The sequence below is a fragment of the Manduca sexta genome, chromosome 9, assembly GCF_014839805.1.
Source record: "Manduca sexta isolate Smith_Timp_Sample1 chromosome 9, JHU_Msex_v1.0, whole genome shotgun sequence".
Lineage (NCBI taxonomy): Eukaryota > Metazoa > Arthropoda > Insecta > Lepidoptera > Sphingidae > Manduca > Manduca sexta.
In genome coordinates, this window is record NC_051123.1 from 995,543 (window position 1) to 1,021,151 (window position 25,609).

At 41.6% G+C, this 25,609-nt stretch overlaps 1 protein-coding gene across 12 annotated transcripts in view; it reads left to right on the forward strand.

The window, feature by feature from the left end:
- The window catches only part of LOC115455707, a 150,202-nt gene that overhangs the window by 119,413 nt on the left and 5,180 nt on the right, over positions 1–25,609 (forward strand). For 10 of the 12 annotated variants that reach the window (XM_037436684.1, XM_037436685.1, XM_037436692.1 and 7 more), the window contains 20 exons: positions 1,922–2,089; positions 2,396–2,521; positions 3,180–3,387; positions 4,171–4,339; positions 5,343–5,488; positions 5,986–6,157; positions 12,035–12,260; positions 12,716–12,920; positions 20,849–20,997; positions 21,462–21,645; positions 21,829–22,048; positions 22,290–22,560; positions 22,769–23,035; positions 23,135–23,428; positions 23,557–24,015; positions 24,187–24,746; positions 24,897–24,948; positions 25,037–25,116; positions 25,218–25,329; positions 25,487–25,572. In XM_037436684.1, coding sequence (XP_037292581.1) covers positions 1,922–2,089; positions 2,396–2,521; positions 3,180–3,387; positions 4,171–4,339; positions 5,343–5,488; positions 5,986–6,157; positions 12,035–12,260; positions 12,716–12,920; positions 20,849–20,997; positions 21,462–21,645; positions 21,829–22,048; positions 22,290–22,560; positions 22,769–23,035; positions 23,135–23,428; positions 23,557–24,015; positions 24,187–24,746; positions 24,897–24,948; positions 25,037–25,116; positions 25,218–25,329; positions 25,487–25,572 — 4,154 coding nt within the window. The remainder of the gene's footprint in view (positions 1–1,921; positions 2,090–2,395; positions 2,522–3,179; positions 3,388–4,170; positions 4,340–5,342; positions 5,489–5,985; positions 6,158–12,034; positions 12,261–12,715; positions 12,921–20,848; positions 20,998–21,461; positions 21,646–21,828; positions 22,049–22,289; positions 22,561–22,768; positions 23,036–23,134; positions 23,429–23,556; positions 24,016–24,186; positions 24,747–24,896; positions 24,949–25,036; positions 25,117–25,217; positions 25,330–25,486; positions 25,573–25,609) is intronic. The other 2 variants (XM_037436689.1, XM_037436687.1) reach the window with 2 other exon arrangements.

Below are 25,609 nucleotides of genomic sequence, written 5' to 3' on the forward strand. Positions count from 1 at the left end.
GGCAAATCACAACGGCTCTATGTCTACGCACTGCGAAGGCTGCCATGATAGAACTTAGATAAATAACGTCTATGAATAAGGGGGTAAGAATATGGTTTCATTTAACAACGCAATGTCAAATTGACTCTGTACAGCATTTCTTTAAATAAATTAGTTTGACACGCTTACGGAAAAGTTACTTCGGGTAGTTAGCGGTTGGAAGGTTGGAATAGTTTATTGGTTCATTTAGATAAATTTACAAAACATTATACAACTATAGATATAACTGCATTAGTAAGGTAACTATGTATATGTAACTAACTTTCTAAATTGTGATGGTTTTTGGGTTTGTGAAATGGTTTTGGTGTGTTGTACATATTCAAACATACTTTTAGGTATTTTTTATTTTTTTGGGCAGTTCCGGTTGCAACTTTGGTCTTAGTGTATTCCACCAAACACTTCCAGAAATGTAAATAAAAATTTAATTATTTCTTATGTTTACGCGAATGTTAGACATTGTAATAAAATTATTTTCGTCATGGCAAGCGTTCCTTCATGGTGCTGGAGACAGCCCCGTGACCATGAAGGCTGCAAAGTCTTCGAAACGTCGAGAGAAAATAATAATATAAATAACCGCGATGAAACCCACCCATATAATTGTTTTATGTCAAGAAATAAAAAAATACTTACATTTTTAAATTAATGTTCTATAAATTCTGGTAATTTGGCACTTTTACCTTAATATTGTACGGTTGTCATTAAACTAAAATATCGAAATAATCAAAAGTACACAATTTACATTACTCGTTATTAATATACGTAATTGATAAGTAGTTTTTTATATCTCTGGAATAAGCTAATGGAATACACTATACAGGTTAAAATGTCACTGAAGTATTGGAATCATAAACACCTAATATTTCTACATAATATGTTACTTAATAATATTGTAACTCGATATCCATTGCTGATATGATTTTTCTATTGCTAAATGCAATGCCGAATGCTGCAAAGGTTGTTTTAGTTTCGAGGTGCTGTTAAATAACATCTTGTGTGTTCAATAATTCGGGGAAAGGGCGTGCTGATATGATTAAGTGTATTTCAAATAATCAACTGCTATAAGTACTATAATGTATATACTATCATATCGTCAGTTGACTAGTACAAGATCTCTTTAGTGTCGCTACAAAGGTAGGCAATGTACCATACTTAGAACACGAGATAAGTAAATGCTAGCAGATATTTCGCTTTTCAATTGTCTCCTTTATTCGGTGAATATAACACATTTTAAAAATTGATATATTTGTCGCTCGTAGTCATTCAAAAAAGATGGTTTATTTGAAAGGAATCTAGCTTTTGATTCTTTCGCGAATTTAGTGTAGACAAGATTAAAACTAGTCCACATATACAGCTGAGTTTATACTTCGGACACTGAATACTACTTCATCTATTTAAAACTAAATGACGATGCGAATGAGTCAATCGCTTTGTAAATTCAACTATTCCTGCTTAAGTGTACGGATGTCATTCATTATATTGATTTTAAAGCTCTGAAATTGCTAAAGTACAATATGGGTAAAGGACGCCGGTAAGGAGGATCTTTGCCTTGCAGTGGCACGATAAAATTGATGAATGAAAGTATGGCTAGTAATAATTGGAAACATTTATTTCGATGTTTATTTGTCGTTGTGGAGATAATATAATAAGTATTCACTAGCTAAATATTGTGTATTCTAATACGGAAGCTTTACGTCTTTCTGTACCATTATATTAACTGGCAATATTGCCTTTAAACTAGGAACTAATCAAGGCCATATATGACATTTCCAAATTTCAAAAACAAAACATAATATAGACCACATCCATACATACGCGAAAACATCCTGTATCTAATAGCAAAACCAATACATACAAAATATACTCATTATATGTTTGTTCGCAGGCGGCGACGGCGCACGGAGTACTGTCGAACCTTGGACCGGAGGTGTTATACCCGCTGTACAACCAGCCACAAGACACAGAGGTGTACCACGAGAACATCAGGAGGCATCGAGTGTTCAGGAAGAAGCTTGTTGAGCACATACGAAGGATAAAGGCTGAGACTGAAAAGGTACATTTTAGTAAAAAAAAATTCGATTTAAAGTCCAGAATGTAATTTTTCTTTATTGCAATTAGGCTATATGTTAACCCTGAATATGTTTTATATATATGCCAAATTTTACCCAAATTCGTTCAGAAGTTACTGAGTTAACTCATAACAAATATCTTTACAAAATATCTAGAATATACTTTTATTAATACAGTAATATTCTTTCAAATTACCTCTATTACCTTCCTCAAATTCCGTAGTTCCTAAACTACATAGTAATAATTGTCTATAAGTAAAGACTAATAATATAAATATGTCATGTTCTAGCGAGAAGACGCGTTAGCAGAGGAATACAGCAGAAGAGCGGCGGAGTGGGCGCGGAGAGTCGAGCGGATAGAACAGAGCCAGAAGAGGAAAGCGAAGGACGCCAAGAACAGAGAGTTCTTCGAAAAGGTACGCGAGTACTTGCATCAAATTCAATGACTGGGTAATGAGACTTTCATGACCCAGGATGGTGGTTTCTGGAGGTCATGTTACTTACTTACTAGCAGAGGAGTGGCTTGTTCTTCTCCTTCAGTTAGGTTGTGCCCAAACGACGATCTTAAAAAATGCCATAGCCTACCATAGAGATATATTTTGCTGTTTAGTAAATTCTACAAATTGTGAAATCAGCAATAAAAATTACAGAGAAGACTTTTTACGTCTCTAGGGCACGGTTACTCCCTGGAAAGTGGCTCCGGCTATGCCCGTGTGCTAAGTAATCTATTTCTCAGCCATTTATTGGTCAATAGAAAAAATAAATTAATTTACTTTGCCGCACACATACGTACGCATATCGTCACGTCGTAAGACGTCACTAGGGCACAAATTTTTCGCCACGTTTTCCGTTCCATGATGTCAGAGTTTTGTGGTGTATCAATTTTGAATTTTTAATTCCATCAAGTACTATTAATGAACCTTCTACATTTGAGGGATTACGTATCAAGTAGCAAAACCATGTCCCCCCATCCAATGCGAAACACAGATATAACAAAATTTAGATAGAAATCAAACGTCAAAAGTAGAATCGTTTATAACAAAAAAAATTAAACCTTCTGCATTGCACGGCCAGGTGTTCCCCGAGCTCCGCAAACAGCGCGAGGAGCGGGAGCGGTTCAACCGGCTCGGCGCGCGGGTCAAGTCCGAGGCCGAGCTGGAGGAGATCGCGGACGGGCTGCACGAGCAGGAGCACGAGGACAAGAAGATGCGCGCGCTCACCGTCGTGCCGCCGCTGCTGCGGGACCCCAACGACACGCGCCCGCTCTACAAGGACACCAACAGTGAGTCTGCTGGCCGATGTGCGAAGGGCTCTGTAGGCGACGGTCAGGGTCCAGTCAGAATACAGGATATCCTGTGGTGAAGCTCATTGAGTCTTTCGGAATAGTGTTTCTTCTGTAACCTCAAAATTTATGAAATAGTAAGGTAGGGAGGACTTCAAATGGTGGGTGGAGTAGGCTCCTATTGATTTACAAGATGGCGTGGGAATTGTTGGAAGGATTAGTCGGGTTATCGCAGTTCCACAGGAATAAGAAACTTTATCTAAAGGAAGAAGCATTTATGTCTCGGGGACAATTGGCACATAAATATGCTGTGAGCTATGAACGAAAATCGTATAAAGAGTTAGTAAAGAATATTTTGATTTATAAAGTACAGTAGTATGGTGGTATATTATCCAATATAGTTCTACTAAAGGGCTCAAATGAAGTGAATAGAAATATCTGTGTTAGTCAGTTGTTTTGTTGCTGCCAAATTCCTCGATAAGGTCTTAGTAACGTAGCTACTGCTTTACTGTGATGTGAATGATAAAAAACAACAATAATGTATGCATCCGAAGGACTTGTATATATGGATAGGAATAAATTAATAAAAAAAAATACACGGGTAGTATTATAATTATTTTGTAAAATAAAATGTTTGAACCAAGGGAGGAATACTATTTTATTAACCGACTTCAAAAAAAAGGAGGAGGTTATCAATTTGACGTGATTTTTTTTTTTTATTTCTTACACATTGAATTCGATTCATGGTGTCTACATATTAGTTTTAAATATTTACAACTTTCGGTTTAGGACGGTGCATGGACATGAAGGCGGAACATAAAGAGTTGCAACTGAGGAACGTGTGGTCGCAAGCGGAGCGGGAGATCTTCAGGGAGAAGTATCTGCAGCATCCGAAGAACTTCGGCACCATAGCCTCGTTCCTGCCGAGAAAGAGCGTCAGAGACTGTGTTAGGTAAACTTATAAAAGTTATAATTGTGTAGATTATTGATTTAATTTGATGATATTTGCCTTAAATTTTCATATTGTTCTAAAATTCATAAAATCATAATTCTCATCTTAAAATTATATTTAACTAGCTTTTGCCCGCGGCTCCGCCCGCGTTATAAAGTTTTTCGGGCTAAAGTTTTCCGTTATAAAAGTCACGCTATATATTTTCCCGGGAGCCTATGTTCTTCCCAGGGTCTCAAACTGTCTCCATACCAAATTTTATCCTAATACGTTGGGTAGTTTTTGAGTTTAACGTTCGGGAAGACCGATGCAGTGAGGGACTTTGTTTTATGATATATTTTTGTAGAACTTTTTAAGAGGAACAATCCCGTCATACATTATTGTTGCATAACTTTAACCGTTTACGCAGCGCATGCAACAGAAGCTCTCAAAACTAATAAATTGTCCCCGTTTTTGCATCATGTTTCATTACTGCTCCGCTCCTATTGGTCATAGCGTGACGATATATATAGCCTATAGCATTCCAGGAACAAAGGGCTGTCCAACACAAAAGAATTATTCAGTTCAAACTCCTAGTTTCTGAGATTAGCCATTACTGCTCTGCTCCTATTAGTCATAGCGTGATGATATATAGCCTATAGCACTTCACGAACAAAGGGCTATCCAATACAAAATGATTTTTTTTAGTTCGAACCGGTAGTTCCTGAGATTAGCCATTACTGCTCTGCTCCTATTGGGTATAGCGTGATGATATATAGCCTATAGCACTCCACGAACAAAAGGCTATCCAACGCAAAAAGAATTTTTCAGTTTGGACCGGTAGTTCCTGAGATTAGCGCGTTCAAACAAACAAACAAACAAACAAACAAACACAAACAAACAAACAAACAAACAAACTCTTCAGCTTTATATAATAGTATAGATTTAGATTCTTACATTTGATAGTCATATACAGGTTGTCCTAAAACACATATTTACGTACTTGTTACTCCCACTTTCCCCGCAGATTCTACTACCTGTCGAAGAAGGCGGAGAACTACAAGCAGGTGTTGCGCAAGCCGCGCGCGCGCCGCTCCGCGCGCAACCCTGCGCGTGCGCCGCCCGAGCCCGACCTGCCGCCCGGCGTCACCACGCGGCTGCAGCGCTCGCAAGGTGACCGCCAACACCACTACCTACACCGCTTACTGTACTGCTTCTTGGGATCATATCCCGCGAATTTCATGTATTGGTGGCTAAATATGACATGTGATACATCTGTTCATTATGAAATATTGGAATTAAAAGATATAGGGTGTTCGTGAAAATTATTATACATTACGTGATTTTTTAAAAAATATATGTTTAGTTTTATCAAGCTTTACAGGCATACAGTAAGTAAAATGGTGATCGCTTAGTTCTAAGTTATAATTATTGATTCTTAGAGAATACTCATTTATAAATGATTTTAGAAAGGTTATGTCGTGTCTTCATTTTATGTTAAATACATCGAACCGGTAAATTCCCGTATTTTATAAAATACCAATAATTACAAATTCCATACCGGCTACTCCGTAGCATTTTCAAGTAGACGAAACTACGTACTACACCCCGCCTTAACCAATAACCCTGTGCCATAGAATCAACGAATATACCTTGTTCACTGCGCACAGGCACAACAGGCCGATGCTCGGAGACGAAGGAGTCGTCTGCGGAGGAGGTGGCGGGGGCGGGCGCGGGCGCGGCGAGTGCAGCGGGCTCGTCGTCGCCGGCGCCCGCGCCGCCCGCCGCACCGGAGCCGGCCTGCGTGCCGCTACCGCCAGCTGGCACTGCGCACACCTTCAGGTTAGTTGCTTTTGATTGTTTTTCTTTTGATGTTTTTTTGGAAATCTTAACAGAGTTTAATCATAATATAACTATGATTCGAATATAGCCGGTAATACTGGAATTCCGGCTTTTATAAATACCGGTAATCACGAAAATATCGTTTTATGGTCATTGCTAAATCACTGGTATACCGGTGCTACGTTAGTGCGAATAAATAAGTGACTATTAAAAGGCATTAAAAACAATATTAATTAATGATATAAAACTACAAAACCACCTACATGTCAACGGTGTGATGCATTTGTCCTACAAATACATTTAAATATAAATCCAATGAGCAATTACCGGCCAAAATTCAACGCCACATCAACGAAGTATCTACTTGTCACGGCACGCTCGCCTCATTCAATTACATAAAAAAGCCCGCGAAACGGAAAGAGCAGTTCGACCTTTAAAAACACAAAAAAAAAAAACAAAACCATCCATTACAATTTTTCCGCAATATCAATAAGGAGTCCGAGGTCCGCGCGGAGAGCTTTTTAATTACACCGTGTCAACATGGGGATATGAATTATTCAATGCGCGCCGGTTGCGGACTCGTGCGGGTTCGTGGCGAGTTTTTACGTACCTCCTTGCGAGTGGGTTTTTTTTTACTCGTCAACAAACTGGCTAATGTCTTAAGTGGATGAGGTTTGTCAGTTGTTAGTGTTGCGTTTGTTAGGAATGTTTGCAATTTTTGGGTTATCGAGAAATGGTGTGAAAAATTATTTTATGATAATTCTGATTTTAATATTTTTTTTTTTTCGTTTGATGATGGTTTATAATCCATTATTTGCTATAAATAAATTTATTGAGATTTACAATTCTACGTAAATATTTTATACCCCGTGGGAAAACAATTGGCTATTTAGATGGACTACATTGTACTCAATAAACTATATGTATAAAAAAAAAAACATGTACTTATTAATTAAACGAAATTCCATTTAGCTATTAACATCATTCCACGTAAGTACTAAAAACCTGTAAATTCACATGAAAACACGAGAGTTTATAAATATTCCTGAGTTGGCACAACCTGTGAAAATCCAATCCAATTTATATTGTATGAAATTACTTTATTCTAAAACTAATTTCCATAAAACGGTTGAAAAAGGCCAGCCAAAAAGGCTTATTGTTATCTGTGCAAACGTTCGGTCGCCCCCGCGGCCCGCTGTGTTCGATACAGGGATGGATTTAGGGATCGTGCGTGGGGGTCGAAACCCCCTGTGGATAGTTAATTTGTGTTGAAATTACATATAAGTATTGAAGTCTGATAGATGAGTTTTTAAATGTTTTACATGTGCAATAAAAAATACTTCATATTTTTTTGGGTGATTTGTTATAGCCATATATAAAAATTTTACTGGTTAACGAAATAAAGCATTTTAGCTAGAAATCTAAACAATATACCCTGATCGATTGTAATAATATTGTCCCTGGTAATTCAATTTGTCCCCCGTGCAATAAGTCCGGCCCTGTACACTGATATTTGATCGCCGCACGCTTTTACGGGAATAAGTAAATTTTTCATCTACAGATTAATCGTTTAAAATTCATATTATATCTTTTTATTTCCATTCGCTTTCTGTCTACAAGAAGTTCGAGATATTCTGTTTCTGTGATTCGGTTTAACATTTTAAGAGCGATATATTTATTAGGTTTTGTCTGATGGCTGTTTTTTTTATCTTTGATTGATAAATTGAATGTTTAAAATATAGGGAAGAATTAATCTCGTTTTTGAGTCTATTTTTTTGGGATAAAACAATTATACAATCAATTTTATAAAAGTAAGACCATCGGAGATTTTTTTTAACTAACAACTACATAAATATCAGCCCTGTATTATATACTGTCCCATTGTTGGGTACGGGCCTCCTCTACTACTGAGAGGGATTAGGCCTTAGTCCACCACGCTGGCCTAGTGCGGATTGGTAGACTTCACACACCCTCGAAAATTCCGAATAGAGAATTTCTCAGGTGTGCAGGTTTCCTCACGATGTTTTACAACTATTTTATCCAGTTTATATGTTCGTATTAACGGCTATTGGGAGCACATGCTCACAGTAAAACAAAGAAATCTAAAACAGTAATTGAAATAACCACAATTTGAAATTCGGCTAAGTACATACATGGTAGTATTGAGTACCTAGTTTTTTTAAGTCTAGAAAAGGCTGTCCAAAACAGGAACCGTTTTTTGGAAAATATTTTTTTAACGTACAAAATTAGCACTCTAATCTCACATCACAACTAACCACCAATCCAGCTAATAAAACAATTTTTTATTCTTTAATCGCATTTCTTAGTTCCCCAAGGACCAAATGGGGGGTAGTAAGGAGATGAGGGTGGTACCTTGCCTGTGAAAATATAGAATAATAATTGCCGTGTATTGCGTGAGCGTGTTGACAATCACTCCGATGATTATTTGAAGAAGGCTCCCGCGGGATCGGCACGGATTCAATCAGCATATGTGATGTTCCATGTGTCGATGTTACACGGATTATCGATGTTCGATGAAAAATGTTTAGTGAAGTTGGCAATATTGTATTTTGTATTAGGATAGGTTTAACTACCTCTCTAGGGGACACGGATTTGTTTTAATATCAGGAATGGTTATGGCTCTTGTGTATTTAGATTCTTAATGAATTTGTAGATGTTATGTCTTTGTAATTTTTAAGGTATCGTTTTCGAATTGTAACTTATAAATGATTTAAATGGATCCTTTAGATGTATTTATTTTTAACACCTTTGACTATTAGATGCTGTGGGAAAGCTTAAAATATTGAGTCACGAAAATCTATAAAACTATTTTATTATAAATCGCACAAAATGTAAGTTTTAATAATTTTATCGACATTGATATTCCCGTGTTGTATCGATACAATTCGCATCTCTCGCGGCATCGTTTCTCCCGACACGGCTTGTTTAGATTTTTACGCAAACAGCGAGCCGGAGCCATCTTTCTAATTGCCTTAATTAAAAGCATAGTACGAATCGAGAAATCGAAATACACAGCTCGAGGGGCGGGGGTGGGATGGGAGGGAATAAAAAATACCGTCTTTTTGGGCATAACTCGTTTGATTTGCGCGATTGATTGAGTCGTTGCGGTTTCTATTGGTTTTTGCAGAAGTGGGTGTTGTTTCAAATTGGCGGGAATGGATTTGGCGCGTTATTCGGGTGTAGTGGTGTGTGTGGACCGTGTGTTATGTGATGCTGTTTTCATGTAAATGCTCTGGTGAAGGAATGTTTTTTTATTTTATATTTACTTGCTAGAACTAAACTAAATTAAACCCTAAGGTTTAAATATTTTGTCTATTTGAGAACCAAATAATTTATTTAGCGGTTGAAGAAATATGAACGCAACCTTCTTTAATTTAATTTATTATGAGTTATAAAAAATAAAAACTAACTCATTATAAACGATATTTCAGTAACTTTATGCGTTTACTTCTTACAAACGTTTTAATAAACTTTATTGTTACTATTTGCATTAAATACTTAACATAATAATTGTGACCAAAGTTTGCAAACGCACGTCCACATTTATCGCATTGTCACTGCAAATAAAAACTGTGCACACAAACCGTATGGGATTAATTTGATTGTGGGGCTTACAGCGGGCGTTGTTTGTGCAGCACCCCCCCCCCCCGCGTAGTTTGCCTACAGATAATTACCGCACCCCCCCTATACGTGGCGGGGGAAGTATTAATTGGGCAAATTTTAATGATTTGCAAATACCGACGGACTGTTTTGGGTTGCGTTTTTTTTTTATGTAGGGTTAGTAGGTGAGTTTTTAGGGATGAAAGAGGTTTTATTGTAAGTCTATTGTACGGGCAAGCACGTACAAATTGTATCATCAGCATTTTACGCCGTTTGAATTGTCATAGTATCATAACATTGTCCAGTCAGTTCGCATTCAGTCATCAATCATTCCGCGCGTACTCATTATCATTGTATCAAAGTATTTCAATATATCAATGTTCTATTAAAAAAGGATTTTCTTCCATTCCCATAAACAATAATAACATTCTATCATAAAGATACTGTACGCACCGTACATGTATGTTGTATAATGTTACATAAAGTAGTTTTACAGCTAGTTGCAAATTATTTGTTCAGTGGTTGCGATGCTGACGGTCGTTGGTTTAGTGGCAGCGTGTTACTACTGAGGTCGTGGTTCAATTATCAATTTGACATAAAAATTGTAATTTTTCGAGTAGATTATAATCAATGAGCATGGATGACGGATTATATAGGTCGTATGGTCTTCATTCTTTCATTTATCTCATCCTAAAGTAATAAAATATTTTGTCGACACGTGTTCAACGGATGTCGAGTCTCAAGCGAAATATAAAGAAGCTAGACTGAGGAGACATACTGCCGACTATCGAGATATTCATGTCTTGCTAAATCAGTTTTAATTGGTTTCCACTGGGCTTAGGATTTTTTCCGAATATAATAAATGTGCCTTCGTACTATAAGGTCTGCTACCCCACCTCCCGCTACAGCGTGATGTGATGAACCGCGATCGGATAATGGACTTTGTTTAACCCCACCGCTCCTCCCACCGTTCCGGGGTAATTAAAAGAGAGCCGAATTGAGCTAATTATGTTTACCGTACCTCCCTGCCGACCCCGCCCGCTATGATTGCGTTTTGGTTTTATAATCAAGTTGCAGGGTACGGTGTCTGGGTTTTTTTTAAACGACTGAACGAGGAAGCTTACGAGATTCACGGTAGATGCCTATAAACAGTAGGTGTAAGTGATACTAAAGATGTTTTGTATCTAACATATTATAAAACAAAGTCCCATTTTCTGTCTGTATGTATGTTATCGATTTTCTCAAAATCTATTGAACGGATTTTTATGAAGTTTGCTATGGAGATAGTTTAAGACCCTGGAAAGGCTACTACTTTTTTCCGGGGAAAATATATAGCGGGACTCATCTCCCGGAAAACTACTTCACGCAGATGCTTTTTGTCCTTTGTTCCAAGAACTAGGGTCGTGGTAATAAATTACAATCTAGTCTATAAGACAGACATATTCAATAAATGGTACAGATCGCAATCTTCAATCCGATTCCGAGAATGAGCCAAACAGAATAACTCATTTGTAAGCATGTTAAAAAATATTTGTTATGATTGCTACAATTTTGAGATAGATCGAAAAAGCGATTTACGACAATTGGCAACGTATTTTTTATGTGTTAAGTTTACTACAAGTAATAATAATGATCTAGACACTTTTTAAACTTTAGTAATATACAAAAAAAAAACACTTTGTTTGTGTTATATATAATTAGCACTGACACTATTATTTATTCGCTATAATTATGCACTATGCTACACTAGTTCGAAAGGTTTTGTATAATGTAATGTGAAGAAATAGTTATTTTATTTTATTTATGTATTTTACTTTTTATTGTACCTAACAGAAAAAAAATGACACAAAAAAGAAAATAGAGGCAATAGGCACAGTTAGTTATGTAGGTTGATGGTAAATAGATAACGGCATTATTCCTTGTTTTTTTTTGTACTAGAGCATTTATTGTAACATTATCTCACCACTCGCCGCCGTGATGCAGCGAGAGCATAAAAGGGTTGTTCGGAAAGAGATTCCAAGTAGAAAAAGAAAAGTATGAATTGTAGGTAAAGTCGAGAGCACATGTTCTCCCCACTGCCCCTCTAACGCTTTAACAATAACATAGAGCAGAGCGTAATTGAGCGTACGGAATATTAGAAATGGAATTGGTGAATTGATTAGAGTTTTAGGACCTCTAGGGGGGAGGCAGGTATCCCTCCCTGCCCCCCTTGACTAGGATACATCACCATATCAAAAGCCATATTTCCCCCACCAGAACGGAGCTGACGCGAACACCACCTTTACCTCCGTCACCGCCGCCGGCGTCGTCCGCGCCGCTCGGCACGGTGACGTCCGCCGCGCTGTCCATCATCCTGCCGCCGGGCAGCCCCGCGCCGGTCGTGCCGCCCCTGCCGCCCACGCCGCCGGCGACGATATCGCTGCTGGACATAGTGCTGCCGCCGGGAACTAGCGAGTCGACGGTCACTATTACTGCTATAACTGTGAGTATATACTTAACCTGTTGAAGTTATTTTTTGCTTAGAATTTTTTTTTAGAGCTGCCCTGTTTGTCTCCTGGGTTACCCTACGAACGGTGTACAGCCACTTCCCCGGCTTAGCAACCACGGCAATCCGTATAAAGAGTCGGTAGGCCCCTTCCGTTTCACCGAGGGTGCCAGCGGATAGTACGCTGGCGACCCACGACTATCCGGTCTCAGGCCTGGACGGAAGAAGGGAGGAGATAGAGTGAAGGAAGAGAAGAGGAAGGAGAAGGAACCCTATTGGATAAATGGAGGGGAAAAGGAGGGGAAATGTTCGCGAACCTTTATTGGCCTCAATGTGTATTTACAACCATGAGTTGCCCGTTGCCCCGTCCCCCTGGATTCTGTATACCTGTATTGAATTATTAGAACTATCCGCCAAAAGCTACTTCCTCTACGACAGCATATTCTGTGCAGGTATCATCGCCTACGAGCACGGCATCATCAGTGACGCCGTCTCCGGCGTCGACGTCATGCGCGACGTCGACGTCGACGTCAACGGCCACGGTGACGGCGGCGGTGTCGGCGACGAGCGCGGGCGGCGGGCCCGGCAGCGCGCCGCCGACGCCGCAGCCGGCGCAACCGCCCACGCCGACACAACCACCGCCGACGCCCGAGGCTGGTAAGTGTCTTTCAGCTGACTTAACCGACTTTCAAATAGATTCTGTGCACAATTTGGCAACTTCTTTTTTATACGCACAATGTGTAGTGAGCTTACTGCACCTGATGGTAAGTGGACTGAGGTCCAATATGACTGAATGGAGGAGAATGTTGATTGACGAGATATGATTACCCCGTCCTCAGTCGACACAATTACCCCGGCCTGTTGGAAATGGATATATGATGTTAGAAATGTTGTGGGATTTTTAATCGATAGACATTTAGTGGTGCTATGTGTTTCGTATGCGAGCGGCCGTCTGGATAGTTAAGTACCACCACAATATCTATTTCTACCGCTAAGCAGTAGTGGGCATGCACTGTTGTGTTCCAATTCGATTGACTTTGTAGCCAGCATTATTACTGGACATTATGGGACTTAATAACTCATGTCTCAGAGCGCAGTAGAGTGCTACACAGTACTTTGTAATTGAAAGTACCGTACGGTGTTGCTCTTATGGGGGGGTTGAATCGCTTACCACCAGGCTAAGGATATGCTCATCTCATCATTGAGCAAGAAAAAATTTATGTGTGATTTGACATACACGCCTACGTATTATGTGTCATAGCTCGGCAAAGGCATATAGGCACAGGAATAAGTTTTTTCTTCACTGGACCGAATTTTAATGGACTGCTCTCTAGTATCAGTAGAGCTAAATACTAAATAGATGTTTCGAGGGATAGTGTGATTTTCTAGTGGGCCAGTATGGCTCTAGGGTCAATATAACCAGGCCCACATTCCTGTTAGGTTTATGTAGATGTATGTATACCGGTTGGGCTAAATACTTGAGGTTAATTATTGTTTGTGTAGTTTTTGCATCAAACTAAGTTTTATAAGGACCATAGTTATTAAACGTGTATTTGTTTGCTTTAAATGGGCACTTTTGTAAATTTCGGAAGCATCATTAAAAAGAAAAGTTATCTTGCTTTTGGGTGTACTTTGCGTAATAATATTATTTATTGTTCATGCCAATTTTCACTGTGTATCTAATTATGCAGTGTTCATTAATATTTATCATCTACATTGATTTGACTTTATTTCCAAATAATAAAATAAATGAAACGACAATGCATAATTTACGAAACATTTATTTTATAACAACGTTACAATTAAAAACTAAACCTCCATTATCCTACAAGCTATAAGCTCGCACGAGATCACTTGTAATACTGATATGTGAGAAATCACTACGTGTCACCGGCCGCGACGTGTTAATCCGTCGCCGTGTTGACGTGACGCGTCGCTGACGAGTTAATTCGCCGCGCTCGACGTCGACGGCTCTGGCTGTGTTTCACTCAGCGTCGCCGCGCTCGGCTCGTCGGCGTGACAGCGTTTGCGGTGTTTATGCACGAAGTAGTACGAGGGGAACTTGGAGCCGCACGTCTTGCACGGGTAGTAGTGCAGGGTGGCGCGTTGGGACTTGCGGTGCCGGCACCAGTTGCCTTCCGGGGAGCCCTCGCGCCACGCCACGTTGAGCACGCGGCTGAACCGCACGGGACCGTCGCAAGACGCGATGTCCAGCACCGTGTTGGTGGCGCGCTTCGGAGGATCAGGCGCCTCGATGTGTTCCACGTCCAACTCGCTGGACGTTGTCGATGATGGCGACGGTGGTGGCGGGCTGGCGGGTGGGGATGGCACCCTCGCCCGCCGTGGTACCGGTCGGTGTGCCCCGGGCGGCGGCGCCGGACGCGCCACGCAGGGGCTCGGCCCCAGCCATGCGCGGTACAGTGACAACATTCTCGCGCCGCGGTCCGACAGCGACTGCGAACGCGCCACCACCCGCTCTGCTTTTATACGCCACAAGTGGACGGGGTTATCCAACACGCGATGAATAAGTTAGATGTTAAACATAGGCTAATTAATTACTGAGGTTTAAATTTTGGTTAATTTATTTGCACAAGACGGCTGTTAATAAAATATTTACGTTAATTAGTTGAAATCTTTGTAGAGGGCTAATTGATTTTTGCATATTAATAATTTGCTAACATATTATTTTCAGCACGATATTGTTTTATAATTGGTTACTTTGAGTGATTAATACCTTTCTTTACTTACATATAACCGCTGTAGGCTAACCTAAATTGTGTAAACCCAAAAAGGCCTAATCAAATTGATCGACTTTGATTCCCACTCCGTATGCAACCGATACGAAGCTCGTTACTTCTAACTCGACGTATGACAGATGTATCAAGTCCGAACGCCGCAGACCAATGTAACCAAAAAGGGAATTAAAAACGTACGGTATTGTAAAGAGACATTAAATATTACCAGCGTCGGTGAGTAGTGTCTTTGCAAACGGCTAATTCATTTAGATGTCCCGCGGTGCCGACCCTCCGCGCGACACAACAACATGCGGTCTTTTATTAAATATTTAATGACGGATTTCATTTTTTCTGTGCTTTTGTGTAGTGTCAGCGAGTTGGAATGGAATATTATTAATTATAGTTTATTCATAATGTGTAATTTTGACAACGACATAGAGAAACAAGATCAGTAAAATTATTTACATAGCATAATGCGTCTTAAAACATCATGGAATTTGTCAGTAATATGTGTATAGTTCAAAAACGAACCGATGACCAAAGACTTTAGAGTAAACTCTCATATTGTGTAAAATTGCTAAACCAATTTTCACATATTAAACAGATAATTTAAAAGCATAGAAATGATGTCTGTCTCTCTGTGGCACACAGCGCTCCGCCGCCATGGGATCGGTTGAATAGATATCGCTGGAATGATTGGTCTCAGAATGACAACAATGCTGTGTATAACTTATTCGCGAGATTCTCCCGCGGGAATGGTGCCGGGGGATCCGGGTTTTGAGAAAAAATATCACTTATTCTCAATACTACGTGGTGTATTTATATTTTGAGAGGGTGTGTGCTTGAGGCCGTAGCTAAGACGCTTCAACAATCGTTAACGTTAATATTATGTATGAGGATGGCATAGCTTAGCGATAGATTTATCGATATGTCATTTTCATATTTTTTAATTTTACTAGCTGATTCCGGAATGCGCTACATTTATATGGATTATTATGGCGGGTTTTAACACCTTGTGTACGCTTGCTATCCGGGCGGATATAAAATATATCCTACAACCAGCAAGTGTTTAACATAACGTCTCTCATTGATAGAAATTCAAGTGCCATCGTGTAGTCTGAAACTCAATCTTGTCAGTGGCAGAGGTCCGTGCTCAACAACAAGCAGAGCTAGTATTATACTTTGACGCACAACTGAATTCCAAAACCTGGACAACACAACATATTATATTTACTAAAAAAACAATAACATATATAAACAGAGCTAGATTATACTTTGACGTAAAACCAAATTCTAAAATCTGGACAACATATTCTATTAACATTTATATGTTTTTTTCAAGTTAAAATATTATATTAACTTGAAAAAACATATTTCATGTTCGTCCATTATTAACAAATGCATAATTAAACACAATAATTACGTTAAAACAGACTTAATACCCGACAATGAACGCACTGACGCGTTTGGACGTCCACAAGGCTTGCTTGTCCCGCTCGCGCCGCGCCGCGCCGGGCTGACAGCTCGCACACAGGGAATTTTTAATCGGACCGGCCGGCAGCCGGCTTTGTCGGATTAGCCGGTTACATGCGCCGGTTTTACCGGATGACGACCGGTCGAAATTTTATATGTGGAATTATTGAGTGGGCTTTATTTTTATATATTTATATGTGTAGTATTTTGAATGTAATGTTATTAATACGATGGGTTGGTAAAGATAGGTAACTTTATTTACATATATGCGATTGGTTCCTCAATGTATACTCGATGTTTATTCTCGGGTCGGTCCAAAAAATTATTAAGACTGGGTTTTGTTATCCTAAAAAAATGACTCAGTCGCAGCTCGGAGTCAGGAAGTTGGCGGTGTGATACCCCCGTGCCTCGGAAAGCACGTATAGCCGTTGGTCCTGCGCCTGATCTCTCTCCGGTCGTTTCGGCAGTCTCACCGTACTATGAGAGTGAAGGAACAGAGAGTGCACCTGTGTATTATAATATCTCCTGCGTGGCTGGCTGATCTCCGGTGAAAACGGCCGCAGTGGCCGAAATTCGACTATGAAGGATTCATTCGTTCTCCTTACACGTGTCATGCCGATGCCATACACTTTGGTCTAGTTTGTACATACGCGAGCTCTTCCCTCTCCACTGTTCATCTGTTCTCATAATTTGTGCCGTTTACTATGCCTCAGTCTTGCACTGTTGTTAAATCAGTTTTCTGTTGCATTTCTGCATGACGTCGAATTTAAAATGTCCTTCGCTCAGTTTCCAAGCTTGTGAGTTATGATGCTTAAAATTCTTCTGATTTTGTTACTTATCATTGTAATTGTTGACTGACGTTCTGCTTATGACTGCTTATGACTATCTGTCATATTAATCAATGTGGGTCATGTCAAAATCTTAGGGGAGGCCTTTGTTTAGAAGTGGCCTTTGCATAGCTGATGATGATGATGATGAAGTTCTGGATTAATCTTGGAGTTCTTGGTCATTTTCTATACGTTTTTTGTTTTAAATCGGCCGGCATTTTACAGGGACAATTCTTGGTATATTTACGAAAACAGACAATTCTGAATGTTTTCTAATGATATATTTAGTTTTCTTTGATTTAAGGCTATCTAAACGACTTGGTTCCCTGAATCCTCGCCACTTTTGTCGGAAAAAATACCAGTAAATTGTGAATTATATTCCATTTATTTTATCATAAACGAAACCTCGCTTTTATATTTATATTTGAACGTACAAATTGAGCGAATCAGTCGTACCCATTTAATCTGCAAGATGTCCCGCTCGTCTGTTTGTTGTGCAAATACTGGTGCTCGTTAAATTCGCACGCGTCGGTGGACGCGCCGTGTGTCAACCGTGTGTTACCGCTGTGTTGCCGCATCGTGTCAACACGCCACTTTCGGGGAATATCTGGTACGTACGCAAATATGTACGCGGGAATATTATTCTTTGTAAATATGACTATTTCATGTTTTGTGTTGTAGAGGAATATTTTCAATTTGGATAAATAAGGAAATATCAGGTGTAACTGGTAACCGTCGTAGCAATACATATATTAATTGATTTTAGTGCTATCAAAAGCCTCTAATAATCTATTTATTCCAACCAAATATTTAGAAAAAATTTACGACAATCCAGACAATGGCTGGGCAACTCGTTTTCAAATTTAATATACACAAATTGTACCTGCACCAAAGACCTACGATTTCACATATCAATGTTACTGTAGAACAATTCCTTCAGAGCTCATAGTCTGGTTTCGCTACCCTAAACGCATTCTGCGACCTGACGCCTGGAAATGACAGAAGTATATAACGTGGTGCCGTTTCATCAGAACCGGTGGATTGTTTGAACACGCCCGACAGCGAATAAAACCGGCTTCCAATTAGTTCTTGTGCAAATATTCAGTAATTGGAGAGATTAATCGACGGTGGCTGACGCGGATCGGTTGTGGCTGGATGAGGCTTTCTCATGGACAGTATGATGTCTAATAACCTTTTTCACCGTGATGGTATTTCGTTTCAAAGACTTCGCTGCTTTCAGGCGTCACGGGGGGTAAAATTATAATATAAAAAAAGCTTAAACTCGAAAGTTACTTAAATTTGATTTTTTTTTTATTGCAATGTCTCCATTTTTCTCACATTATTCACATTCGCGTAAGCAGAAAATAATTAAATAATAAGTATAAATCCCTTGAATTATACTGTTGGCAACATCATTGGAAGCGAAACATAAGGGTGCTCAGTTACAGTAGTCTCAGTTAGTAGTGTTCAGCGGTTCAAGACAATCGAAGCTCTCTAACAGTTAGATAAACTATTGTCCCATCTAGCGGAGACGACTAAACCTTTGGAAACTAAGATAAACCTTTGCGGTCGTGCTCGCGGCTCAGTTTGCACGGGCTAATTAGTCTAGAATAAATGTAGCCGCTAGCCGCCCAACAGCGCTAAAGTGCGGGATATTACATTAAATTATTATTTTAAGCACTAAATTGATATTATGAATAGAAAATAAGCGCTTCTTCTTATGATAAGTTCATATCTGGCTCGAAGGACCAAAATTGTTTTTGAAGTTTTTCCTGAAACCGTTTGATACATATTCTTAGAAGACGATTAAAAGGCTGGGTGTAATAACATAGTTCTATGGCGCCTTAAATATGGTCGGAAATTTTATTTTTTTATTGTTAAGATTTTATTTTTTATCCCGGTACTATTAAACATTTTCACTGCACTCGATGGCAAGATCAAATAAGCTCACTCTTTCCTCGTATTCCTCAGTATCGTGGGTCGTGTCCTCCCTTCTGTATCACTTTCTGACGAACGAGCTGACTCCATCTGTTTCTGTTACCGGCAGTGTCGAAGGCGCTGTAAACTATTATTAAATAAATAAATAAGCAAGTGCTGTTATATCTTTCAATAGTCCCAAAGAACCCAAAAACTGCATTTTAAACCCCACCCGTGCAGTTAATCGCTAACTAAACGCGCAAGTTAATTAACAACGGTTAGCACAAATCTGAACACCTCGTCCCCCCAGCCCAGCGCCACACCCCACGCGCCCGCCAACTCGGTTAAATATTAAAACCATTGTACTGCAGTTTAACGTTTGTTAGTGCATTCGGTATCAGAAATTTTGAATGTGAATTTGATTTTGGTGAATTTTCGTTTCTTTTAGTGTGAGATTTTTCTGGCATTGTGATGTTGTTAATATAACCTTATGGTGGTGGTTATGGGTGTACTCAGTTTTTGGCCAGGAGGTGCGGAACAGTCCTTACTTGGATTGTGATAAAATATAGCTCGCAAATAAATGACTGAATAAAATAATGATAGTGTTTATCTCCGAATAGTACTCACTCGTACGTAATTCTCAGAATGCCGCGAGCTGATCTAACAAATTGTTCAAAAACAACGTATTTTCTCAATGAACATACTTCACGATTCGTTTACATAGTATAAATAATTGATAACTCACAGTGATTCATAGGATAGGTAAATCGCCTCGCTAATCTACTTTGCTTACCAAATGCGGCGCGGCGCGGCGTCCGCTAAATATTGTAGCGTTAGATACTGATTCGCGAATTAACGTTCTGTTGTTTGTTTAAATATTCAGCAGGGTTTAAGTCGATTGTTGTGCCGGTTAAATCTGGATTATCACTACATAGTATAAAACAAAGTCGCTTTCTCTGTCCCTACGTATGCTTAAATCTTTAAAACTACGCAACGGATTTTGATGCGGTTTTTTTAATAGATAGAGTGATTCAAGAGGAAGTTTTATATGTATAATAATAACATCCATTAAATAGTCAGCATTGCACCCGTGCGAAGCCGGGGCGGGTCGCTAGTTTTGATATAAGAGATGGTTACGAGTAAATAGCAGCGGGGTATTTGTATAGTATGCTTTACGAACGTGGCCAAGTTTTAGTTGCGAGGTGACAGGGGTTAAAAAAATAAAACAATAATAACGTCCATAGACATTTGTATTTATTGGATAAAATATTAGAAGGTTGTTAGGTCTTAAATCTTAAATAATCAATTGTTGAATTAATTTGAGCCGTTTGTACCCTTCCTTCCTCTCCCTTATTAATAAGTAACAAGAATTGCTCGTTTTTATTCGAAATTGAAAACTTCTAAAGTTTTCTATTTGTCCCTTCTTTACCTATGTTCATGTAAGTTTATTTATTTATTTATTTATTTATTTATAATTAGGACAACCAGTAGTTGTTACATTATAAATAGCTCCAATAAAACATAACAGTAATGATAGGTTTAAATGCACAACATTTTAAGGTGTCACAGCATGCATTGACAAAAAAAATAACACCACAGTTGACAAATATCTAACAGCATCACTTGTCCACAGCGGTGACGGAACGGATAGGCACGCCGTCAATAACCACCACATTGACCACCACCACGGTCACCACCACCTCGTCCAACTGCGCTGTGTGCAGCATGCCTGGCGCCACGCGGACCGTGTCCAGGTCGAGAGCGGTGCATTATGGACTTAAGGTAAATTGTGTTTGGGTTTCTTTTTGCTCGTGCTGTGTGCAGCTTGAGCAGTTTCCTGTTTTATCAAAGTGACAAAGACAGTATGTGAGATAATTTCAGGTCTAGTTTGTCGTAAGTTTTATTTGGAAAATATGAATTGATGGACGTAGTCAAATCTATGATCTTCGATTAGATACACTGACGCTCGTATTTACAAACACTTTTTAGTTAAGTACAGAGCAATGCTATGATAAAAGGTTGGTTTTTGGTGCTTTTGATATAAAAGCCCTCGCAATGTGTAGGCGTATGATAGAACGGGGCGTTGTGATTGGATCTAACTTGATTTCAGTTATCTGTAACATAAACAAAGCCGAATAAACTTTGAAAATGTCGTAAGCGTTCGGGCACAGTGTGGGTTCTCGTAGTATTTGTGAATACGTTCTATTCGTTGACATTACATTACGGAGCTTGTGTCCCCGTGGCAGGAGGACGCAGTGGGCCTGCGCGTGTGCGAGCCGTGCCACTGCCGCTGCGTGCGGTCGCGCTACACGCGCTGCCCGGTGCCGACGTGCCCGGGCCCGCGCGTGCGCGCCAAGCGCCTGCGCCACCTGCCGCCGCGCTGGCACGACCTCTCCAGCGACCTCAAGAAACCGCTCATGGACGAGTTCCGTTAGTATATTGCTCAGTACTTCAATAGTAATAGACGATACGTCAACATTTTCTATTAGATTTTTTTGTCATAAATTCCCTCATAAACCATTGGAATAATTTAAGAAGTAATTTTGCGTAGTCGAAATGAGTCATCAGTGTAAATGATATTTATAAATATATATTATTTTTTACCTATTTTAGAAATCCCAAGCGAGCTGAGCAAGTGCTGTTTAGCTTGTTTCAAACGTATCACCCGGCGACTAGAGACTGTGGGGGAGGGCGGCGCGGCGCCGGAGCCCACGGAGGAGGAGGCGGCGCGGTTCAGGAGTCTGCTGCGGGACCACGGCACGGCCTGGGACCGGATAGCGAGCGTCAGCGGCCGCACGCCCGCCAGCTTGAAAGCGTTCTACTTCACGTATAGGTGGGTAATGGAAGGGACGGGGAGGAACTTGTCTAGTACTTCTTTGTTCATGTTCAAGTCTTTTCTAATATCACGTTTTGGGTACATTTATATTCGTTAAGAAATAGATGTAAAATATTTTTTTTGGAAGTGTAGAAAATTTTAATAAGATATATAAAGCTGTCAATAAAACTAGAAAGAAATAGGAAATACTTTAATTAATTAAGTTATATAAGTTATTAACAAATTGTTTCGTCGATAGAAAAAAGCTGCAGCTGGACTCGTTGGTGGGCGAGCGGCTGCCGACGGCGGCGCGCAGCTCCAGCTCGGAGAGCGGCGTGAGCTCCGGCGACACCGACACCGCCAGCGCCGGCTCGCCGCGCCCGCCCGCGCCGCCGCAGCACCCGCGCCCGCCCGCGCAGCCCTCCGGCCCACGCACCGACGCCGTGGCGCCGCGCCGCACGCGCCGCGACGAGTACGACTCCTCCGCCACCGAGACCGCCGACGAGGAGAACGACGCGCCCACCACCAAGGTCGGGGCTCGAGTGCACACACATTACTGATGGCATATCTCCTTGTCCTTCAGATATTTGGTCCTTCAAGCCGGACTTTGTTGTCGAATTTCGAATATGGAATCAAATTTTCACTTTAACTGTGGCGTTGCCATCAGAAACAATTAGAATAATTTCGATAGCAAATAAGTATATTTCATTAAAACTGACCATTTGAATTTGTATACAGATCTTGCCGCCATCATCAATACCCTTACCAGTATCCACGCCGGCATCGTCAGCGCCGAGCCCGCTGCCCACGTCGGTAGTGTCGAGCGTGTCGAGCGCGAGCGTGTCGAGTGTGAGCAGCGTGGCGAGCGTGAGCGTGACGAACGCGACGCGCAACGGGCCCGCGCCGCCGCAGACCGTGCGCGACGTCGTGCTCAACCTCATCGAGTTCAACCTCACGAGGGACTCGAAGCCGGTGCCGCCGCCCATCAAACCCCATCAGTTGAAGGTGATATGTGTTCAAAATTATATTTGTCCTCATATCGATAAAATGTTATCTATTTAATGACACAAAATGTAATTAAATTTGCTTAATGAACCTCAACAGGTATCATCGTCAACGCCTGGACGGGAGACGCTAGCGACGCTGACGGTTGTGAACAGCTCGCACAACGTGAGCTCGCCGCGGTCGCCGCACCGGCCCACCGCCACCATCACACCCATCGCGCAGCCCGACGCGCCCAAGGAGGGCGTGGTGGTGGTGCACATCGAGCCGCGCCCCGACCCGCGACCCGAGCCGCGACCAGAGGTCATGGACAACAGGCCTGACTCCCTCTTGGATCTGACGGTGAAGCGGACGGACAGGAGAAACGATGTCTCCTTCTCACATCCTAATAAGCCGGTGAGTTAAACATGTTTATCCGATTTTTAATTTACTATTTTTTAGTCGATGAGTCCTTATAGAATGGAGATATGTTTTTGTCGCTATAAATCCATACATATAATATATAATATTTTGTATGTTTGCAGAATATGTACCGCAATTCAAACGACTACACGTACCGCGTGCAGCCGGAGCGCGAGTCGCCGAACCAGTTCAACCCGAAGCCGAAGCCGGTGGCGGGCGGCGCGGCGGTGCCGGTGGCGGTGGGCGGCGCGGGCGTGCGCGGCGCCAAGCCCGCCGCCGCCAAGGGCTCCATCACGCTGGGCACGCCGGTGGAGACGCGCTTCGACGCGCGCCGCACGCCGCCCGGCTCCATCACGGCCGGCACGCCCGTGCACGCGCACCACCACCTGCACCAGCACGCCTCGCACTCCACGCACGCCGCGCAGCCCACGCACGCCACGCACGCGCCCGACAAGCGCTTCGACCACTACTACAAGCGCCGCTCGCCCGCCGCGCCCTACTACGCGCCGCAGCACTCGCAGCACCCGCAGCACCCGCAACACGCGCAGCACGCGAGGCCGCAGGACTCGGCGTACTCACCGGTAAATATTTATCATGTTTTACTCAGTTTCAAATTCAAGCGCTCACTTGAAAAAGATAGCTATAAAACTACATGTGGAATTATTAGTTTTCTTAGGAGGCTATGGTTAATAATTAAAATATATTATTTGTTACTTAAAACAATATTTTATCATCGCTATGTTTCTCAACAGACCGCGGGCAGCGGGTACAGTCGCAACCCTCACGGCTTAGAGCAACAACGACAGATCATCATGGCGGACTTCATCACGTCGCAGCAGATGCACGGCGGCGCGCGGCGCGAGCGGCAGGAGCGCGCGCCCGAGCGCAGCGAGCGGAACGAGCGGAGCGAGCGCGAGCACGCCGCCTCGCCGCAGTACAGCGTGCAGTACGCGGGCGCCGCCTACTCGCCGCAGCGCCGCGACTCGGTGTCGGTCATACAGCGGCACACGGGCCACGCCGGGCACGCGGGGCACGCGCACGGCTCGCACGGCACGCACGGCGCGCACGCCTCGCACGGCGCGCACGTGTCGCACGCGCCGCACGCGCCCGGCCACCTGTACCACGGGCCCGGCCACGCGCAGCACCACGCGCACCCGCACCATGCGCACCCGCCGCCCGGACACGAGGCCTTCACCTCGCTCGTCAACGTGGCGTCGGCGGCCACGGCGCTGCCCGTGCCCGGCGGCGAGCCCTCCAAGCCGGAGCCCAAGCCGCAGCCCTCGCCCCACCATCACCAACAACACGAAGTCAGGTGCGACTACACATATCCAGTTACCGACAATGTCGATAAATAACTCATACACTAATTTTTAAATAAAAGAATTACAAATTTAAATTCAAGTTTTTATACATAAAACAATTCTAATAGGCTCATTTCATAACTTTTTACATTTGGTTACAGATTACGTGAAATGAACTTACCACAGAAATACCATCCAATAACGCAGTACCAGGTGAGCGGGCTTATTTCTATAACTCTTAAAATTTATATTACAAAAAGTTGTGATCTCGAAATTTAATTATTAATTGCATTGTTATCAGGTAATGGACAGGCGAGTAAAGCATCCGCAATATAACATGGAACGAGACATCCAAATGGCGATGCAACAGAGAAGAGAAAAGTAAGTACCTTTAATCGTATCCGGCTCGAAGGATCAAATTGTCGAACACGACGTATAATTTAATAATTCCGTATAACTCTATAATTTATGTTGTATTACAGCGAGCGAGCGATTGTCGCGATGCAGGAACGACACGTTATAGAACAACACCAGCAGAATCATCCGCACCAACAACAGATCATGCACGACAGACATCATCTACATGTACAACAGGTATGTGTTGTTCATGACTAAATTACTTCCAAATAAATGTACTAATCATAGTGATTCCAAATTGTATGAAATTGCAGTTACTCGCTGCATGTCCTGTAGGTACCCCCATGGTACTAAGTTGCTATTTATAAGCTAATCTCAAATTGTATTGCTTCAGGAGAACGAGCGAAGACCTGTGTCAGCTGGTTCGTACACGACGAAGCATCGCGCGCAAACGCCGCACCACCTCGATAGGAAAGACAAGTAAGTATCAAGGGCATGTGTAATGCATAATGTAACT